This window comes from Plectropomus leopardus, chromosome 9 (genome assembly GCF_026936395.1).
Source record: "Plectropomus leopardus strain MGB_pleo_1.0 chromosome 9, ASM2693639v1, whole genome shotgun sequence".
NCBI classification, from domain to species: domain Eukaryota; kingdom Metazoa; phylum Chordata; class Actinopteri; order Perciformes; family Serranidae; genus Plectropomus; species Plectropomus leopardus.
In genome coordinates, this window is record NC_142184.1 from 35,070,025 (window position 1) to 35,087,863 (window position 17,839).

Here is a 17,839-nt window from a genome sequence, read left to right on the forward strand (position 1 = left end):
AATTTAATGAAGGTTTAAAAAATTCATAAAAATTAATATCCTCATATTATTTCTGTGCAAAAAACACCAGAATAGTCAACTAAATTACTCATCTTAAAATGCAAAACATTGCACACAGTAATTTAGTCGTGTATTCATTTATTTCTTAACAATCATTTATAACTAACCGAAGTCTATAACTCATGTATGAACTGATTTGGATTCATGGTCCCCAGACGTGGGGTGAAGGCTTGAGGTGTCACGTTATTACAGTATTAAAAAATCTCGAAGATTTTCCATAAAAACAGGTGCTCCTCTTTCTATTAAATTCATTGTATGCAGTACACAGCATGCACCACCAGAGCTTGGTCTCCGGTCTCTACTGGTGGAACAGGCAGCTGAGCTGACAGACACAGAGACACTTAGTGGTGAAGGGAGAAGTTACAGGACTGTAAACAGTCAGCAGCCAGCAGGCAGACAGAAGCCGTGGGGAATAACAGCATATTATTTTACATCAAACTTGGTGAATTGAGGATTTATTTCGACCAAACTGCAGCTGGTGATGGTTGGACCAGTGGACTTACTAACTAGATCACTAGCAAGAGTAACCAAGATAAACCATCGTGGTTGGTGAGTTTTATTTTTTTTTTAGTTTGAATGAAGTGTGTTTTATGATGAAGGAACAAGGCCATTAAGCCTTGTAAGTCTTTTGTGACTGAGGGAAAGTTGAATTCAAATTCATATTTCTCTGTCGTATAAGTAAAATATGTGTGAGTATTATTTTCTTACCATTTTATGGGTTTCTATTGTGTATTTATTAGTCTGAAAAGCTGAAAGTAAAAGTAGCACAAAAAACATTGCATACAGTAATTTACCTGTATATTTATTTGTTAACAATTATTCATAACTAATCATAATCTATAACTCTAGCATGGATTGCCATGGATGGATTTGGGGCAGATCTTCGTCGTTACCGGAGGTAGGATAAGCATATTTTCAAACCCCCAAACTAAGACCCTGAATCTACCACACTTTTATGCATGCACTCATGCATGTGCTTTATGCACACACTACAGTCGTTATTATCAGGATGGACAATAATAATTTCACTTCTTAGTGCACCAACTGAGCACACCTGTCAGCACCATGGACAGCACCTCAGCAGAGGAAAAATTACGTTATGTTTCCAAAAATCCACCAAAACATTTGAAAACTGTATAATAACACCACACATAAGACCAGCTGTACAATCTGTGAATTGAAAGCTCACCAGATGGTAGCGAAAGGTCCCCTCCTGCCACTTCAGATGCTTGTTACAGGTGTTTGCCCAACTGAAGTGGGTTGCAATGGTACTACCTTTAGCCACCAATTATGCTTGGCTGTCTTAATATGATTTTTTTGTATAAGCATTTCCACTGTGTGGAACCAAAACTGTACTTGAGCAGTGTCTGCAACATTTTTATTTCAGAAACTTTACAGAAAAAAAGAGTAAGCTTCCTGGAGCTCTTTTGAATAGACTGACAGGTTCTATCAGACAGAGCTGCAAGCGTCATAGCAACAGTCTTGACAACAGCACATTGACTGAATGACATAAAGAAAAGACGTAATAGTGTTGAATTGAGATACGTGGTGTATTGTTGTTTTGTGTTAAGTGGGACAGAACATGATAAACAACTCTGTAAGCGCTGGAAACAAGAACAATCTTGTTTTTATTTTAACTGTGGTGAAAACCAGGACATTTAAATGTTTGACAGATATTTGTTGGGACTTGAGACAGTAGGCTTCAAATCAGGATAATCATGACAAACCAGCACATTGGTCTCCAGCACCCTGCATGATATTTCATGAGTGACTTTGTACTAAAATACTACATTTTAGAGGATATCCACATTATCTGTCTGCTGCTGAAGCTTAATATTAAATTTGTCTGAACTTTGTGCACAGACCTAAATCTGTGGCTTTTGGTCACCATCTCTTACACTGGAATCACATTGGAAAGAGATCTCTTTATCACGGGCATGTGGGCAGAAGGAATAGTTACAGTGACCAAAAACAGTTTTCTTGTACATTTTGGTATGTGAGTTTATGAGTTCTATGTGAGGATATGATAGACTTGAAATATTTGTGAAGCTATCCTTTAAGGGTCAAATCAGAGCTCGAAGTGAGCATGCTCCTCTGGATGGAAGCACCAGGGTTCAGGGGCTGCATATCTCAGAGTTGCTGCCACGGTGCACCATGCTGGGGGCACGACTCCCCTGAAGCTCCCTGGAGGCCCCACAGGGTTGGATCTGATGAATGTGGGTCACAGGGAGCTCCCTCTGCATGTGCGTGTGTGTTCAAGTATGTGTGTATGTTTGTGTGTGTGTCTGAAATAGTCCACACTCAGACAGCCTTTGGGGTAATAATGAGGAATGGACCTATTTCTCAAAGCAGGCAGCAGAGCGTAAAGAGGACACATACAAACACATGAAACATGAACACCCAACCACACGTGCACATGAAACAGGCAATCAAACACACACACAAATGCACACGTGTAGCAGTGTATAAAGATGCATCCATACACACAAAAAAAAGAAACACAGTCTGAATCCTCAAATATCAAACTGATGTACACTTTGGGAAAGGAAGCCGTTCCACTTCACAGCTCGAGCAGAAAACACAAAAACACACAGCGGATCTTGGATGCAGATTGTGTAACACTAACAGTGCCCTACTGAGTTGCTCACAGCGCACTTCCACCGCGTTTTCTTTTTCTACCATCCTGCCTCATGGATCCCTGTGACTGAGCCATGAATACTGCATGGCTTTCCTGAAAGCACAGGGCCCTGTGGAACTAGCAGGCAAAGTGTGCGGGTTCCTCTGCAGGTCACTGTGCCACAGTGTCTCCGCTCTATATTTACTCTACATGAACCTGACTCTGAGTGTGTGTGCATGTGTACACGAGAGTGTGTGTGTGTTAGTGTGTGGGTGGATGGGCGGGCTTGGGGTGAGAGAGACAGTGAAAGAGTGTTTATGTTTGTATGCAGGAAGGTGACGTTTGTGCGTATGAGCATGTGTATGCGCATATTTATGTGAGAATCGGGGCATGTGTGTTTATGTGTGTATGGGAGGGTGGAGGCACACAAGCATTCAGACTGTTTGTGTACACACGAGGGTAAAAGTGTATCTGTGCATGCATGCACTTATAGGTGGTTGTTTTATGAACCTGGGGATTTAAGTGTGTGTGTTTTTGTTGGAGGTGAAATAATACTCTTCCTGGTTGTGTCACATGTTTGCCTGCATGGGCAAATGCTCAGACTGCATGGAGAATGTATTCAGTGTACCAGAAGAATCATGATGTCTCACACTGGGCAGGGGTGGGGGAAGGGTGTGCGTGTGTGTGTGTGTGTGTGTGCGCACATGTGAGAGAGACAAAGATGACCAAACACTGGCTACGGACAATATGTGCGCCACATTTCCCATTTCCTTATTGTTAAGGGGGGGCTGCAGCTCTTTCAGTGATAATAGTAGGGAATGCAGACAATGGCGAAGGTGATTCAATAAACAACCCAGATGCTTCATTCTGAAACACAAAACACACACACACACACAGTATAGGTGCACAATGAAAACCTCCTTTTGCAGAACTTGACATATGGCACGCACAATTTCCCTCTCAATTTCAGATCCAACTCCCACAGATGTACTTGCACACTGGCAAATTGCCCCCCCCCCCCTCCTCCTGCTCCTCTTTCCTCATCTCCCCATCTCTTCATCCCTCCCTCCCAATTCACTCCTCTTTCTGAAAGTCATCTGCTCGCTAAGCAGTAAGCAACATCTCGGGCCGCTCGCAGAAATGAGAGTATACAAATGATTTGTGGCACAGGCGTCCCCACTGGCGCCAGCCTAGATGGAGGAGGAGCAGGGGGGTCCAGGGTGGGTGGGTAGGGGAGCGTAATGTCACTTTCACCTTGTGTTTCTCTAGCAGGCCCATGATGATCATTTTTTCCCATTTTCATCGCAAATTTGTTTCGGGCAAGGGCTAGCGAGGGAAAAGAGGGAGCGTGAGGTGAGAGCAAGTCCCCGATGCTCTGCTGAGTAGAGAGAGAGGGGGGAAAGAGGGGGTAAACAAGAGAGAAAGGGGAGGAGGGTATATATAAGGGGGGATGGAGCAAAGAAGAGAGAGGTGGGGGGCGCATCTGCACAGTGACCTTTTTCTGATCCAATCTCACTGATGAATCCTAATGAAGGATTTAATAAAATCACAGTTTACAATCTGTCTCTGCATCAAAGCGTGCAATCCAATTCAAAACACAGGCCCATCTACATTTCCAATATTGTTGCAAACCCATCAACCCCACCGAGCCCGTCCCTGAAAAATAAGTGGGCCCACGTTTGTGTGTGTGTCTGTGTGTGTCTGTGTGTGTGTTTGAGAAATGGGGAGAGAGAGAAATTGGCCGGGGCTGGAGAGTGAGCGGCTGGCACATTTGTTCCAGCTGTAGCCTAATGTCACAACTCGTCATATTCATTTGGCCTTCTAATGAGGCTAAAGTCAACAAGGTGCAGCAGACATGAGTGGAATTGCTGCTGCAGCTCGGCGCTAAATGAGCACAGAGGCAAAGGAGTAAGAGACGCAATGCACTCAGAGAGAGGGAAGAACATGGGGAATCATTCCAAACTTGATAATGTACAGACCTGCTATGAGTTCACACAGACACACACTTCATACACACCATCACAAGATTGCACTGACATTTCTGTGAAATGAAAAGGGCACACCTGTTACGCTGTCAGTAAGCTCTGAGTCTGCAGAGTAAACAAGACAGATGGCGAGATCAATGCATCTGTTTGAATGTCTGTAAGTTGATGCGGTGAAGTGAAGTGAAGAGGGCCGACTGCTGGAAAGCAAAACTGAAAAAAACTGTGGACTCCAAACCTGGAAAACTCAGAAATACTTTGCAACAGTGACATCTGCTGGTGAGAAGATATAATAACAGTGTAGGAGCACACAAACTCACAATTCTACCAAACATCCAAAAGAATCCTAATCTAGCTGATTTTAAGGTTTGATAGGTTTGATCAATACTGAGCCACAACATTCTCAGCAAAAAAATAATTTAAAAGAGCTATCCCCTTTTTAAACACGATATTCATTCAAAAATGATATGATACTTGTAAGAAGTATCATACGGCCAAACAGGTCTCTTCTGTGGTTCTGGAGGAGGTTTTTTTAACCCTTATAAAATTGGCTTGATTTCTTTCAAAAACATGGAAGGGCGATAAGCAGCTTAACAAGAAATAGCCCAAACATCAGCAAAAAATTTGTAAAAACTTACAAGAAAATAAGCAAAAAGGGGAAAAGAAGAACAAGAAACCAACCTAAAAAAAAGACATGAAATGTAAATATGTTTCTTTTCCTTTTTTCAATAAGATAATTTAAATATATAAGTAAGAGAGTTATAAATGGACTTTTCCTCTTTTTAAAAAGAAAATAATATCTAATAATCCATCCCAGCTCATTTCTAAATCATTTCCTTGTCACCTTTTACAATTTTTTTTTTTTTTTTTTGCAGTTGTGGGGCATTTCTTGCCAAGATGCTCATTATGTTTTTTTCATGTTTTTGAAAGAAATCATACCAGTTTTCTCAAGTTTCTGAGGTTTAAATGCTAGTGGAAAAACTTACGAATGCAGAACAAGGAAACTGACTTCAATCCAGGTTTTAAAGGATTAAAGGAAGGTCACCTCAAATCAAAAATAAATATTTTCATCTTACCTGTAGTGCCATCTATGAATATAAGTAGTTTTGGTGTGAGTTGTGGATATATCGGCCATAGAGATGTCTGCCATCTCTCCAATATAATGTAGCTAGATGGCCCTGGGCTGGTTGTCAAAGCACCAAAAAAAATCATCTGAGAAACTCAACAGCAGTGTCTCTTCCAGAAATCATGATCCAGTTAATCAAGATAATCCACAGATCTTGATGTGAGCAGTTTCATGTAGGAACTACTTTCTTTCTACTAAACTACACCCACTAACTGTATCACCATGCAGAAGACAGAGTACATCTACTGACAGCTCACCTTGCACCACCAAGCTAGAAAACATTAAAAGACACCCGAGGAGGATGCCATTAAAGTTTTAACTTTGTGCTGTAATGAGCTCGAGCCTCTCATCTATAAGTAGATGCACGCTTCCTTTGGCGCAGTGATACGGATGCCAATCTTTAAAATGTATTTTTTGGCACTTTAAGCATCACAAGTCGAGTGCCATCCAGATCCATTATATTGGAGAGAAGGCAGACATCTCTATGGCCGATATCTCCAACACTCGGCCGTACAGACACCTGTACAATTTCCAACTCTCCCTGAGCTGTCCTTACTCTGCCCAGCTACCTGAGTTTTGAAATGATACTGTGCAGATATCAAATTGCACTCTGCTTTAAGCATCATCATTGCTGTTGTGTATTTCTGATGTACTGAATTGATGTGCAAAGGCCTTTAACTTTTCTTTTTTTTTGTTCACAATACAACACATGCAAACACGCACACATACAAACACACACACACACAAACACACAGAAATGAAGCACCCAGTGTCCTTACAGAGAATAACAGATAAAAGACAAATCAGCAGACTTCCCCTTTGTTTAACTGCAATCATGCCTGCATTGAGAGCCTGTGTTTGTCCTATATTGCCAAAAATACAATTTGGCAGTATAATTTGGCAAAATCCAATCTGGCTGAATGTTTATTTTATATTGCGTTTGAAACCAATTAAATATCTCATACCAGAAATTAGCCAGTGCTGGACAGTGCCAAAATAATTGTGAGAGCGATCCTTCGGCACAACCCCATCTATAACACATGGGAGAACTGATTCATATATATTACAAAGTTTAGTTTTAGAATAATGCAGTCAGTTTCAGACTTCAGAATCTAGAGTCTATATCTAAAATTGATGGAGCAGCTCTGAACAGTCCCCAAGGCCTTTACTGTTGAATCCGTGTGTTCCCCAACTTATTACTGAGTAACAAATTAAAACAGAAAACATACAGAGAGAGAAAACCCAAAGGTCAAAAGTCAAATAGGCCAGCAAATAAAATCTAGGAATATGACTGCTTTTACAAGGCAGCGCTGTAGCCACCCTGAGAACCCCTTACCTGCAAGAGGGTTGCCCCAAAAACCAAAGTGTTTCTAAAAGTACGAAAGATTTCTACATATTTGGGCAATTTACTACGGCTGTAACCAACTCAGGACTATGTCAGTCGAAACAGATGTGGCTGTTCACTACGAATATTCAGTGATTCATTTTGTTTTCCACACAAAGTTTGAAGTTTGAACAGGCTCCACGGGACATTCAGTGTGAAAGGGGTATTTACATAATATAGCAAACAAACTAAAGGCACTATTGATGGGTCGTAAATGTGCAAAAACATTTTTTGCTGACAATAGATATCAAACAAAAGCCAGAGACTGTATGGCATTAAATGGCTGTGAGCTGTAAATTCACCACTTCTAAGCAGAAGATCTCTCCTCCTTTGTGCCGCTGCCTGGAGCTCCACAGGTCTTTGTACCAAAGAGTAGCTTGAAAGTAAAGAGTACTCACTCTGCAGTTCAAACGTCAAACACTGGGTGGGTTTCCATTACAGATTTGCACAAAACTAAAAGTCAGGGAAAAGTGATAATAAAATTTGTTCCGAGTTTGTCACATCACAGAAAGATGTGTTATTAAACACCTGACCAAATTTGAATGACCAAAAAAATTGCCAAGTCTGTAATAGAAGGTCTCAAAATCCTAAAAAATGCACAGTATTTTCTGATCTGAAACTCTGGGGGCGTGTCCGCTGGAGGAGCGGGAATCACGTGACTATGCTAATGATGCTTCTCATTTTTATACTGCTACATTGTCAGGGCCGGGGTTATGCTAAGTAGCTCCATTGCATCATCGAGCTATGGTTTTAGGCCCGCCCAAAAAATTTTAAAATAGGAAAATGGTGAAAAAACAGTCAACGGTCTAAATCCACTTTTAGCAATATTTTCGAAATGTCAATAAATCACAATTGCAAGATGACTGCTTTTTCACTGAGTGATGCGACTTCTCTTCTCACCATAACATTACAAGAAGCATGGTGATGGATGTTGAAAACATTAGCAACTTTATTTCTATTGCAGCCACCACACTAGCTGTCATTATTTCCAGTCGAAGGTGACATAGGCGTGTTATGCAAGTGTTATGCAAGTGTTAATGGAAAGGCAAGCCCCTTTTAAGTGGGAGCGGAGGAATTGTGGATTCAAAAATTCCTGATGATCCGCTCAACTTTTGAAGAGTAATGTGATGCAATAACTGCTGTAGCTGCTGCTGCATCATGAGGGAGCCAGTTCCTACTGACAAGCACACAGTCATAGCATCATGTGACCTAGAAAAGCCAAAAAAGTGTTTCCATTGCAATTTTGCTAAATATGGCTTTTTTAAATCACCTGAAATACCACTTCATGCAAGCTTAAAAACTTTTTTGCGATTAATGGGAGTTTCTCTCAAAATTGACGTGTTTCCATCAGGCATATTTTATAATCGCAATTTCAATTTGAGGGTTCATGAAACCCACCCACTGACATGGCTCATTCACTCTCTTTGGACAGAAAGCAAGCTCCATCACCAGAGACAAAACACATGAAACACATGCGTCATGATGTAACTTCTTCTACTGAGTAATATTTCTTCAGTCTGGAATACACTCCCTGTACGAGCAAACCTTTACCGGTCAAGGTTGAAGAATGTAGCTTAAAATTCCCCCTACTATCAAATATATCACTACTGTCAGTTGTAATGAAAATTTAAGTCAAGTTAAAAACGACTCTTATTTTAAAGTTCTTTATTAGCGAAACATGCCCCTTTTTACACAGGAAAATAAACCTACACCAGACTCTTGACCCAGGCACAGATGAAATCACTTCATTATTGTGATATGTTATTGATCCCTACAGTCAAACTGTTTTTCCATTCAACCCCCCTCAACAGGAAGAGTGAAGGCCCAGCTACACAGCAGAGCCCTTGGAGGATATCTAAGCAGATGTACGCCTGGAAACATGGAGACATTGGCTCTTTGGCTGAAGAGGAACTCCCAACACCTCCCTGCTGCCCCAACCAGAGTCCCCCTCCTACATCTGCACACCGTGTTAATAAATAACATAACTCCATCTGCACTGTATCCACTAAATGGGATCAAAGCCACACTACCAATCCCACCTTATAGATCAGCGGTCTCTCTGAGGAATAGTTGCATTGATTGGATATGAGATCTAATGTCTGACTGCTACCGGCATCTCAACAGCTGTAATTTCTCTCTGATTAGACTTCAGATTGCAATTACTTTCTGTATCGACAACACATGTTAATGAGACTGTTTGTGCCAGAATCCCAATCCACATCAACTGCACTGTGGGCATATATGGTTTAATGTGGATGTTTAGGTGTGGGGTGAATATTTGCTCTGTGTGTGTGTGTGTGTGTGTGTGTGTGTGTGTGTGTGTGTGTGTGTGTGTGTGTGTGTGTGTGTGTGTGTGTGTGTGTGTGTGTGTCTCCAGAAAGCCCGGGTTGATCAGAGAGAGGAGCGACAGCTGTGCTACAAATCAGAGCCCATTTACTGGTGACAGAGTCATTAAAGCCTGCTCATCTCATAAAACACAATGCACATGGTCAAATACCATTCACTCCATTCACGCTCATAACTCAGTCTACTGGGCACACACAGAGTTACACACACTAACATACACAAAGAGACACATGCACACACTCACAGATGCACATGCGAACACACAATCTCTCGCAAAGCTAAACCGAGTGTGTCAACTGGAATGACTATGGGGGGTGGTTTCCTGTGTGTGTGTGTGTTGTTTGTGAATCCATAATAAGTAGGGTGATAACGACACTGAGGTAAAGATGGATATTTGCTAAAAGCACAGCAGCAGTAAACATTGCCACACTTTGTCTAAGGGTTGTTTTACGATAAGTGCACAGCACAAAACACACACTATATCCTCTCTTCTTCTTCTCTCTCAGTATAACACAAACACACACAATATATGTAGATTCATGCAAATCTACTGCATGGATAAAATAAATACACATCAAGTCTTATCTTCACAGCAATACTATGATTTCTCCTGCCACTGCCAACAACCTCTCTCTTGCACAAACCTCCTCTATGAAAACATCACTGTAGTACAAAATATTTTACACAAAAAGAAGTAAAAGTAGCATTATATTGAAGATTTATCAATATGCACTGCTTTGGAAAAACACATATTACAAAAGGAATCTATCTATCTATCTATCTATCTATCTATCCATTTTCCTTTTTTTTAGCTATTTATCTATTTATCTATTTATTTATTTTTTTATTGTTTTTTGTTTATGTTTTGTTTTGTTTTGTTTTCGGTTTGCCTTTTTTTAGTTTATGGTACCATATTTGCTCCCAAGACTATTTTATCTATATGTAAAGTCTGTTACAATTGAAAACCCCAATAAAGACATTGTTTAAAAAAACAAAAACGAATCATAATCCATATCGACTCATTTCAATTTTAGCAATACAATGCTTAAAATATTAAAAAATATTTTGATTTCCTTAATTCCTTCCAAGGCAGCAACATTACAGAACCATCTTCAAGATCAAGCAGAGGAAAGATTATACTTTCTTTTCTTTCTTTCTTTCATCAGGCTCACACTGAGCACACCAAGGACCACCAGGTGTTGAAGGAGAGCGTGGGTCAGCCTTTCCCTTCACACCGTTCTACCCCACATTACAAAGTGCTATCTGAGGATTAATGTGCCATAGGCGGGCACAGGGGTGTAAAATCAGCCATGTGTGAGGTTACAGCAACACCTGGGCTGAGTCACAGCAGCAGGACGGTATGGAGGGACATTAGTGTCAATAGTTGTGACAAACGTGTGTTTCATGAGCCATAAATAAAAATAAAATTTAAAAATCCAAAATGGAAATACATTTTAGTATGCACAAATGTGTGTTCCTATCTACAAACAAAAACTACCCAAAAGGAATAAATGTGAAATAATTTTGCAAATAAAGCCAACTTAAATAAATGTCAGAATTCTGATAGTATTTATCTCTACATTCAGGTGCTTTAATCAAATAACCTTTGCTTTTGTAATACTACTTGTGCATATAAATGTTTGAAACTATTTGTGAACATTTTTAGCATTTATTTAAGGAATGGGTGTTTAATTCTTGTGCTGGTGGAAAACAGAATGTAAAAATAATTAATGTATTCACTGCGAATGAAACGTTAAAATTTTGTTGCAGTTTGGCCTTTCACTCACACAAAGACGGCGTTTTAAGGGCCTGAAAATGCAAACTTTTGAAACCAGGTTCCAGAGTGTAATCTTTTGAAAACACAACCCCTTCTGTCGCTCACAAAGTCAGTCATTCTCACAAAGTAATCACTGAAAGACTTTTCTGTTTTTAGTAAGGCTGTTCTCATCTAAAGGTGGCCTGAGAGTCCAAGGTGTCGTCTTACAGACAGCTTATCGCTCAAGCAACCCCACCCTTAAATATGCCTAACTTTGGGTCTTAATAAAATTTCAATGGGTGAAATTTCAAAAAGAAAGAAATCTGCAGTTTTGGCTTCATTTTTCAGTTTTGGAGGCTTGGCCATTCTTGTGGAATTTTGGATTAAAAAATGTCAGCACTTCATCGCTTTATTCTGTCAGATTTTTTGTGAAATAATTAGGGCATAAATTCTTAAGTCATGGCCAAAAACATGTTGTGTGAGGTCACAGTGACCTTTGACCACCACATTTCAATAACTTCATCCTTGGGTCAAAGTGGGCGTTTGTGCAAATTTTAAAAATTCCCTTAAGATGTTCCTGAGATATTGCATTCATGATAGTGGGACGGATGTGAATGGACGGACGCATAGACAACCTGAAAACATATAGAATACTGACATTTATTCAGGTTTGGTTGTATTTGTTTGCGGATTGAAAAAGGATTTAATACCCTGGAATACTTCTGTATACTGTAATACCACCCATGTCTAAAGCAGACTAATCTGTGCATTGTAGTTCTACAGTAACATGGCATCATATGAAGATGAAAAGCTATAAAGAGGAGAGAGTAAACACACAACCCTTCAAACACACGCAGACCTCCTCACTATAGAACATTGGTCTTACCTTTCTCAGAGAATTCACCATTCTTCATGGCCTGGTCACGGTCAGAGCGTGGAAGCACAGCTGTTGGTGACCCTTTGACCTTGAGATGAAGAATTCGGCTGTACATCACCATGTGCCTGAAGAGGAAACTCAAAAAATCAGTGTTTCTTCTTGAATCATCCGCCACAGTGTAACCACTTTCTTGACAAATGAAATTACATTTCACTAGAGTCAGAATACAAAGTCCTCAGTGTAGTTAAATGTTTTTGTTGTGTGTTTTTATTTGTGCCATCAAAACAATGTCCTCATGTGACTAATGTAGGACAAACTTTTCATGCAAAAAGTGTAAAACTACAAAACTTAAAGACAATTATCGCCAGCACTTTACTTTAAGACCACCTACAGTATTGAACATTTACAATTTCTGGTGCTGAAAAATGAAGTCAATACATAAGTGCCAAAAACTGCAGTTCCTCTAATAGCCATTTGAGGCTGGCTCCAAGAACAAATAAATCAAATGCTGTTATTGCTGCATTCATGTGATGTCGAAAGGTCAGAGTTTCCCAGCTGGGAAGTCTGTCTTCTGACTGTGTTGTATTCATGAGCTTTGAGGTCCTAAAAGTGTGAACAACATGGAAACTACAAAGAAGATGGGTTACATTTTAATGCTGAGAGCATGCTTTTTAGCATGCTTAAAAGTTTGCTTGTTTGCTACAGCTAACAGATGCATATATTAGAATTTGCAACTTCTAAAAGTAAATAATAGCTACTAGGAACAAAATAACAAAATACATCATTTTTTACTGTCAATTGTTGACACTGTTTCAACACTTTCCAACATTTCTACTGCCCTGAAATGTCACACAAATATCACAACTCAGTAACTCGGGTATCATCGAAATTTCCCAAATTCCCACTCATAATTATGACTTTAGAGGGCTGTTCATGTGCTCGCAAATCGTAAATACTATAGTTCTGAGGAGCACGTTAAGGCAGCAGTATACCCAGGCCCCCAGGAACAGTGGCTAGATTTGATACAAATTTTACGTAGTGGCCAAAAGTGGACTTACACCATCCAGGTTTGTCACGTGATGCCAGAGAGAAAGACTTTTTATCATTTACCTATATTGTGAAAAAGAAGTCTGTAAACAAGTGGATACATTTTTTTCAAGCATCAAAACTCACAAGAAATGACTGTTTCGCTATTGGGATTTGATCCATTTGGTCCAATAACATTTCAAAAGTCTAAAAGAGCTGCATGATTCAATCATTTTATCCTTAATCAAGTTAGCAGAGCACTGAACTGGAAGTTAGCCATCTGGCCGCACGTAGCCGTACTCGGCAAAAGTACAGCTGTCCCCATTTATGACAACTGTACGAGGGGTGAATTTTTCTATAACTCACATGTTTACATTTTATTAAGGCTTAAAGTTACACGTAATAAAGGGTGTAGCTTCTTTGAGTGAGAGCTGTCTGCGAAGCATCGCCACAATCTCTGAGTCGGATCCACCCCTCGCTCCTCCACAGCTCCAACCTCTCATGCAAACATGGTCATCAAAAATCCAAAATGGCAACAGCCAAAATGACAAACTTGAAGCCTAAAAACGGGAGTCCACAAACATATAGGTGATTAATAAGGCTATATCCACTATTTTTATACAATCTTTGCGTAAGGCCACATTTAGACGAAAACGGCCCTACGATAGAACGAAAAAGTCTCTCTTTTGCATTTAAAAAAAAATCTGTGTTCATATGATATGACACTGTGAAAACGATCCTTGTATACAGGGATCCACAAAAACAACCAAAAGCGCTGTAGTATGCATGCCAGGCCATTAGCTGGCGATGTAACTGTGTAATGACACACCTGATAGTGCAGCTGTGATGTCATTTTTCTCATAATTGCCAGTTTACACAGCGACAGAAGGGGTGGTATTTTAAAAAGTTTACAATCTGGAACCTGGTTTCAAAACTTTGCATTTTCAAGCCCCCAAAACATTGTTTTCATGATAACAAAAGGCCAAACCATATCAAAAGTTTAACATTTCATGCGAGAATCATTGCTGTGTAAATCGCCCCTAAAATATACTATGTTGTATTTGTACACAGATTTAAGTGTTTTTAAAGCATTTGTTAACAAATATAACCCCTCCTGAGAGCTTCCACACGTGGAAGCTGCTGTATAAACAGACGCTAAATGACAAAATTGTGAAACACAGTTTTATCATAAAATATCTTTAAAGGAGAAGCTAAAATTCTTGACAAAAGCTTTAGAATAAAACACACTTAAAACGTCTGTTAGTAATGTATCTGCTTCTAATTACATAATAGCTTTAGCTATGAACTGTTTAATAATTATTTGTATAGCGCTTTTAATTCCTAGAGGACTAAAAGAGCAAAGTTAATATGAGTGACAAGAAGAAAAAAAAACTTACCTCCTCTGATAAAAGCTTTGAACAAACTCCCTATAAAAGCTTGGATCTGACTTAAAAAACTTCTCAAAATGTTCTGCGTCCTTAACTACTTTTAACTTTGACTCCCCAAAAGTTCTCTGAACTTTAAAATAACTTCAGAGCTGAGCAACTGCCACAATGGCAGGACAACAAAGATATAAAGTTCCCCTTTTCTTAAAGAATGCTGTCGGAGCAGTTTTGTTGACACTGAAGCATTCAGGAAAAAAAAGAGTCACAATGCTATCCTTTCAGGGGTGAGAGGAAGAGCAAAACAAGGGGGGGGCACACAAACCAAAATATAGCTGGGGGCTTTAACGCCACTGAGCATGTGCTACGAGACGGCACATTTTACACTTATTTTGAAAAGACGCTTATTGCCAGCGTGTTCTGCAGGAAGAGACTTAACTATAAAATTATCTTTTGGGGATTTAAAGTTAAAAATCATATTTCATGATGTGCTCAAGAAGAGTTTCTCCCATCTTAAAAAAAAATAAGTTGGTGGTCAAGAAAAAGTTCAAAGTTCAAACTCTGGTGCCCCAGGCAACTCCAGCAGTCCCACACACAGTCCCCTATTGTCCTGCCTTGTGACTCTATAAGTGTATCTCCTCTCAGCCAATGACTTGAAGCTGGCCACACCAAAAGCATCCCAGTGGCAAAACGTCACAAGACCCGCCTGAGGCAAAGTTCAAAATCTCCCTTTCTCTCTCCAAAAAAAAAAGAAAGTCCAATGGATAATCCCAAAATATGTGTGAATGGAACTGTTCTCCACTCACAACAGCATGAGATCCACAACATATATTTGTTCACAGCCTTTAAAAGTACCACAGTAGTACAAAAAGTGACCAAAATATAAACTCTCACCTGGATTTTGTCAGTTGAAGTTCGTTGCACACTGGAGGAGGTGAGGGCAGGTGGGGAACTACAGTGATTTCCCTAAACAAACAGACACAGGAGAGCACCTGCAATTCAAATATACACTGGCATGTAAAAGGAAACTCTGTCATGTCTCCAAAACCTCCATTTGCCTGCATTTGAATAGGGCAAAGGGACAAGAAAACGTCCTGTCTAAGTCACTGGGGTCCTTTGAATCTGATAAACAATGATGGAAATAATATGATTTACTGTAGTTCATCAACAAAAGGTGAGTCAGTTGATGTCATTTCACTGACTGTATACACATGATTTAGACTAAACATGGCTGTGACGCCATGTGCTGTCAGCTATCTGTTGTTAAACTCACTTTTCAAACATTTACAGTAAATAGAAGGTAGTTCAACTGGTTTCATTTTGACCAAAGCACTCTAACTGAGGAAGGTAATTTCTGCCCCCGTGTGGACAGAGGACATAACTGCAGCATGTGGGAAAAGAGAGAAGTGGCATTAAATTAGATTCAAGGGCAGAGGAAGTATTTTGATTTGTGTGCTCATTTGTGTTTTTTTAGTGTGTAATAGTTGTAGGAGAGCTGCTATTTCAGACTTTGTATTTTCCTTCTTTTTCCTTAACCCTTTGAAACCTGGATCAACAGTGCTTTTCTTGTGCTTCATTCACACACCTCTCACAAGTATTTAAGCCTTTGAGCCCTGACCAAATTGGTTATAATTCTTCTAAAAACATGGGAAAATGCAATGAGTAGCTTAAAGAAAAATGTTACACAAATTTCAAGAAATTAGTAGATTTAGGGAATTATATTAAAAAAGCTAGGGGGAAATGTCAAGGGGGAAAAAGACAAAAGCTAGGGAAAACTATATTAATATGATTATTATTACATATTTGAAATTATGTTACATAATTAAAATTTTCAAGCACTTTTCCCAGGTCATTTTCCCTCTTTTTTTTAACTTTTTTAAATTATATTTATTCATTTTTAAAACTAATTTTCATGTAATTTTCTTTTCCTTTTATTAATTTCTTGCTAACTTTTGGGTCGTTTCTTCTTTAGTTGCTCATTGTCATCAAAAAACAAATTCCAGAGAACTTTCATTGTTTTATATTTTAAACAATTTTACATTTTTACAAGTTACAAAAATAGTTTTCTAAATACTGCAGATTTTTATGCTTTCTTTCAGGGCATTTCCCTGTTTTTTTGTTTTGTTTTTGTTTTTTACTTAATAAAAATGTCATAAAATAAAAAATATATTGGCGTCTGTTACTTTATGCATAGTTTTTCCTGTTTCGCTCATATGCGTCTGGAGAGAGCCCCTCTGATAGTGCGGCCGTCCATGGACTAGCCACAGAAACATCAGTTCGTCACTGTCTGTCATGTTTTTGTTCTTCTGTGTTTGGTTTTGTGCAATTGGAACGCTCACTCACTCACTCACTATTCTCTATGTAGCTTGTATTAAATAGTGAACTATTTTGGGAATAACCAAACAGACTTCTTCACTACGCTGGAATTTTCTTCCTACAGAAATACACGACTGCATTGCATTGTGGTATACGGGAGTAAATGTAGGGTACATCAAAGTACAAGGTACAGGGTAGATTTATTGTCATTTTTTCTTAAATGTGATTTAAGAAGAAATTAAATGCATGTACAATCAAATTTGCTGTGCATTGTGAGTATTTTACAGTGCACTACATAGTGTATGAAATTAACCGCTGAGAATTCAAACACTACTACAAAATGGCAAACACACTAGAGCACTATTTCCTTTTTAGGGAACAGTTTCGAGCACAACTTTTCAATGGAAAACAGCGTTAAGTGTCCCAACCAACCCCGGTCTCCCCTAGTGAAAAACAGCGGAAATGCCAAAACTTTCCAGAGCCAAAACCATGGATGTATTATAAGGAAGTCACACTCAAGTCATGGGTCACAGAGTAACACCCATCTCTCAAAGGGGCAATGGTTGCTAGCACAGGAGTTTGAACCCAGGGCATGTCCTCTAGTTGTAGGAAGATATATCCACCCATTTTACCACCCAACTGGTTAAACCAAACATTTTAACAACATGCAGGTGCTAACATGTCCCAACAACGGCTTGCATTTGAACGGGAGGCTACTTCAGTACTCGAAAAAAGTTAGCTTCCCGCCAGACAGCCCTTTCTGGTAGAAATATTTTTCATTTCTACCCAAACATTGGTGTTTTTCTTACACACAGCCTAGAAGAAAGCCCTGGAGGCAAATTTATCCAAAAGCGACACTTTACAACAACAGACGTCTCCCTACCAGCACCATGTCTCAAACGTGTCCCTCATGTTTCTGTACGTCGTGTGTCCACGGAGCATCCCTGACCGTCATTCCCCCTCTCCT

At 39.5% G+C, this 17,839-nt stretch overlaps 1 protein-coding gene across 9 annotated transcripts in view; it reads right to left on the reverse strand.

Annotated features, from left to right (window-relative positions):
* The window catches only part of myt1b (myelin transcription factor 1b), a 144,763-nt gene extending 126,929 nt beyond the window's left edge, over window positions 1–17,834 (reverse strand). For 6 of the 9 annotated variants that reach the window (XM_088082618.1, XM_088082623.1, XM_088082622.1 and 3 more), the window contains exons 1-3: window positions 17,756–17,834; window positions 15,451–15,522; window positions 12,158–12,273 (exon numbers count right to left, since the gene is read on the reverse strand). In XM_088082618.1, the coding sequence (XP_087938744.1) occupies window positions 12,158–12,273; window positions 15,451–15,522; window positions 17,756–17,814 (247 nt within the window). In that variant the 5' untranslated portion in view covers window positions 17,815–17,834. Of the gene's footprint in view, window positions 1–12,157; window positions 12,274–14,571; window positions 14,725–15,450; window positions 15,523–17,755 lie in introns of those variants that run through there. The other 3 variants (XM_042492164.2, XM_088082616.1, XM_088082621.1) reach the window with 2 other exon arrangements.
* Between the last annotated feature and the right edge of the window lie 5 nt (window positions 17,835–17,839).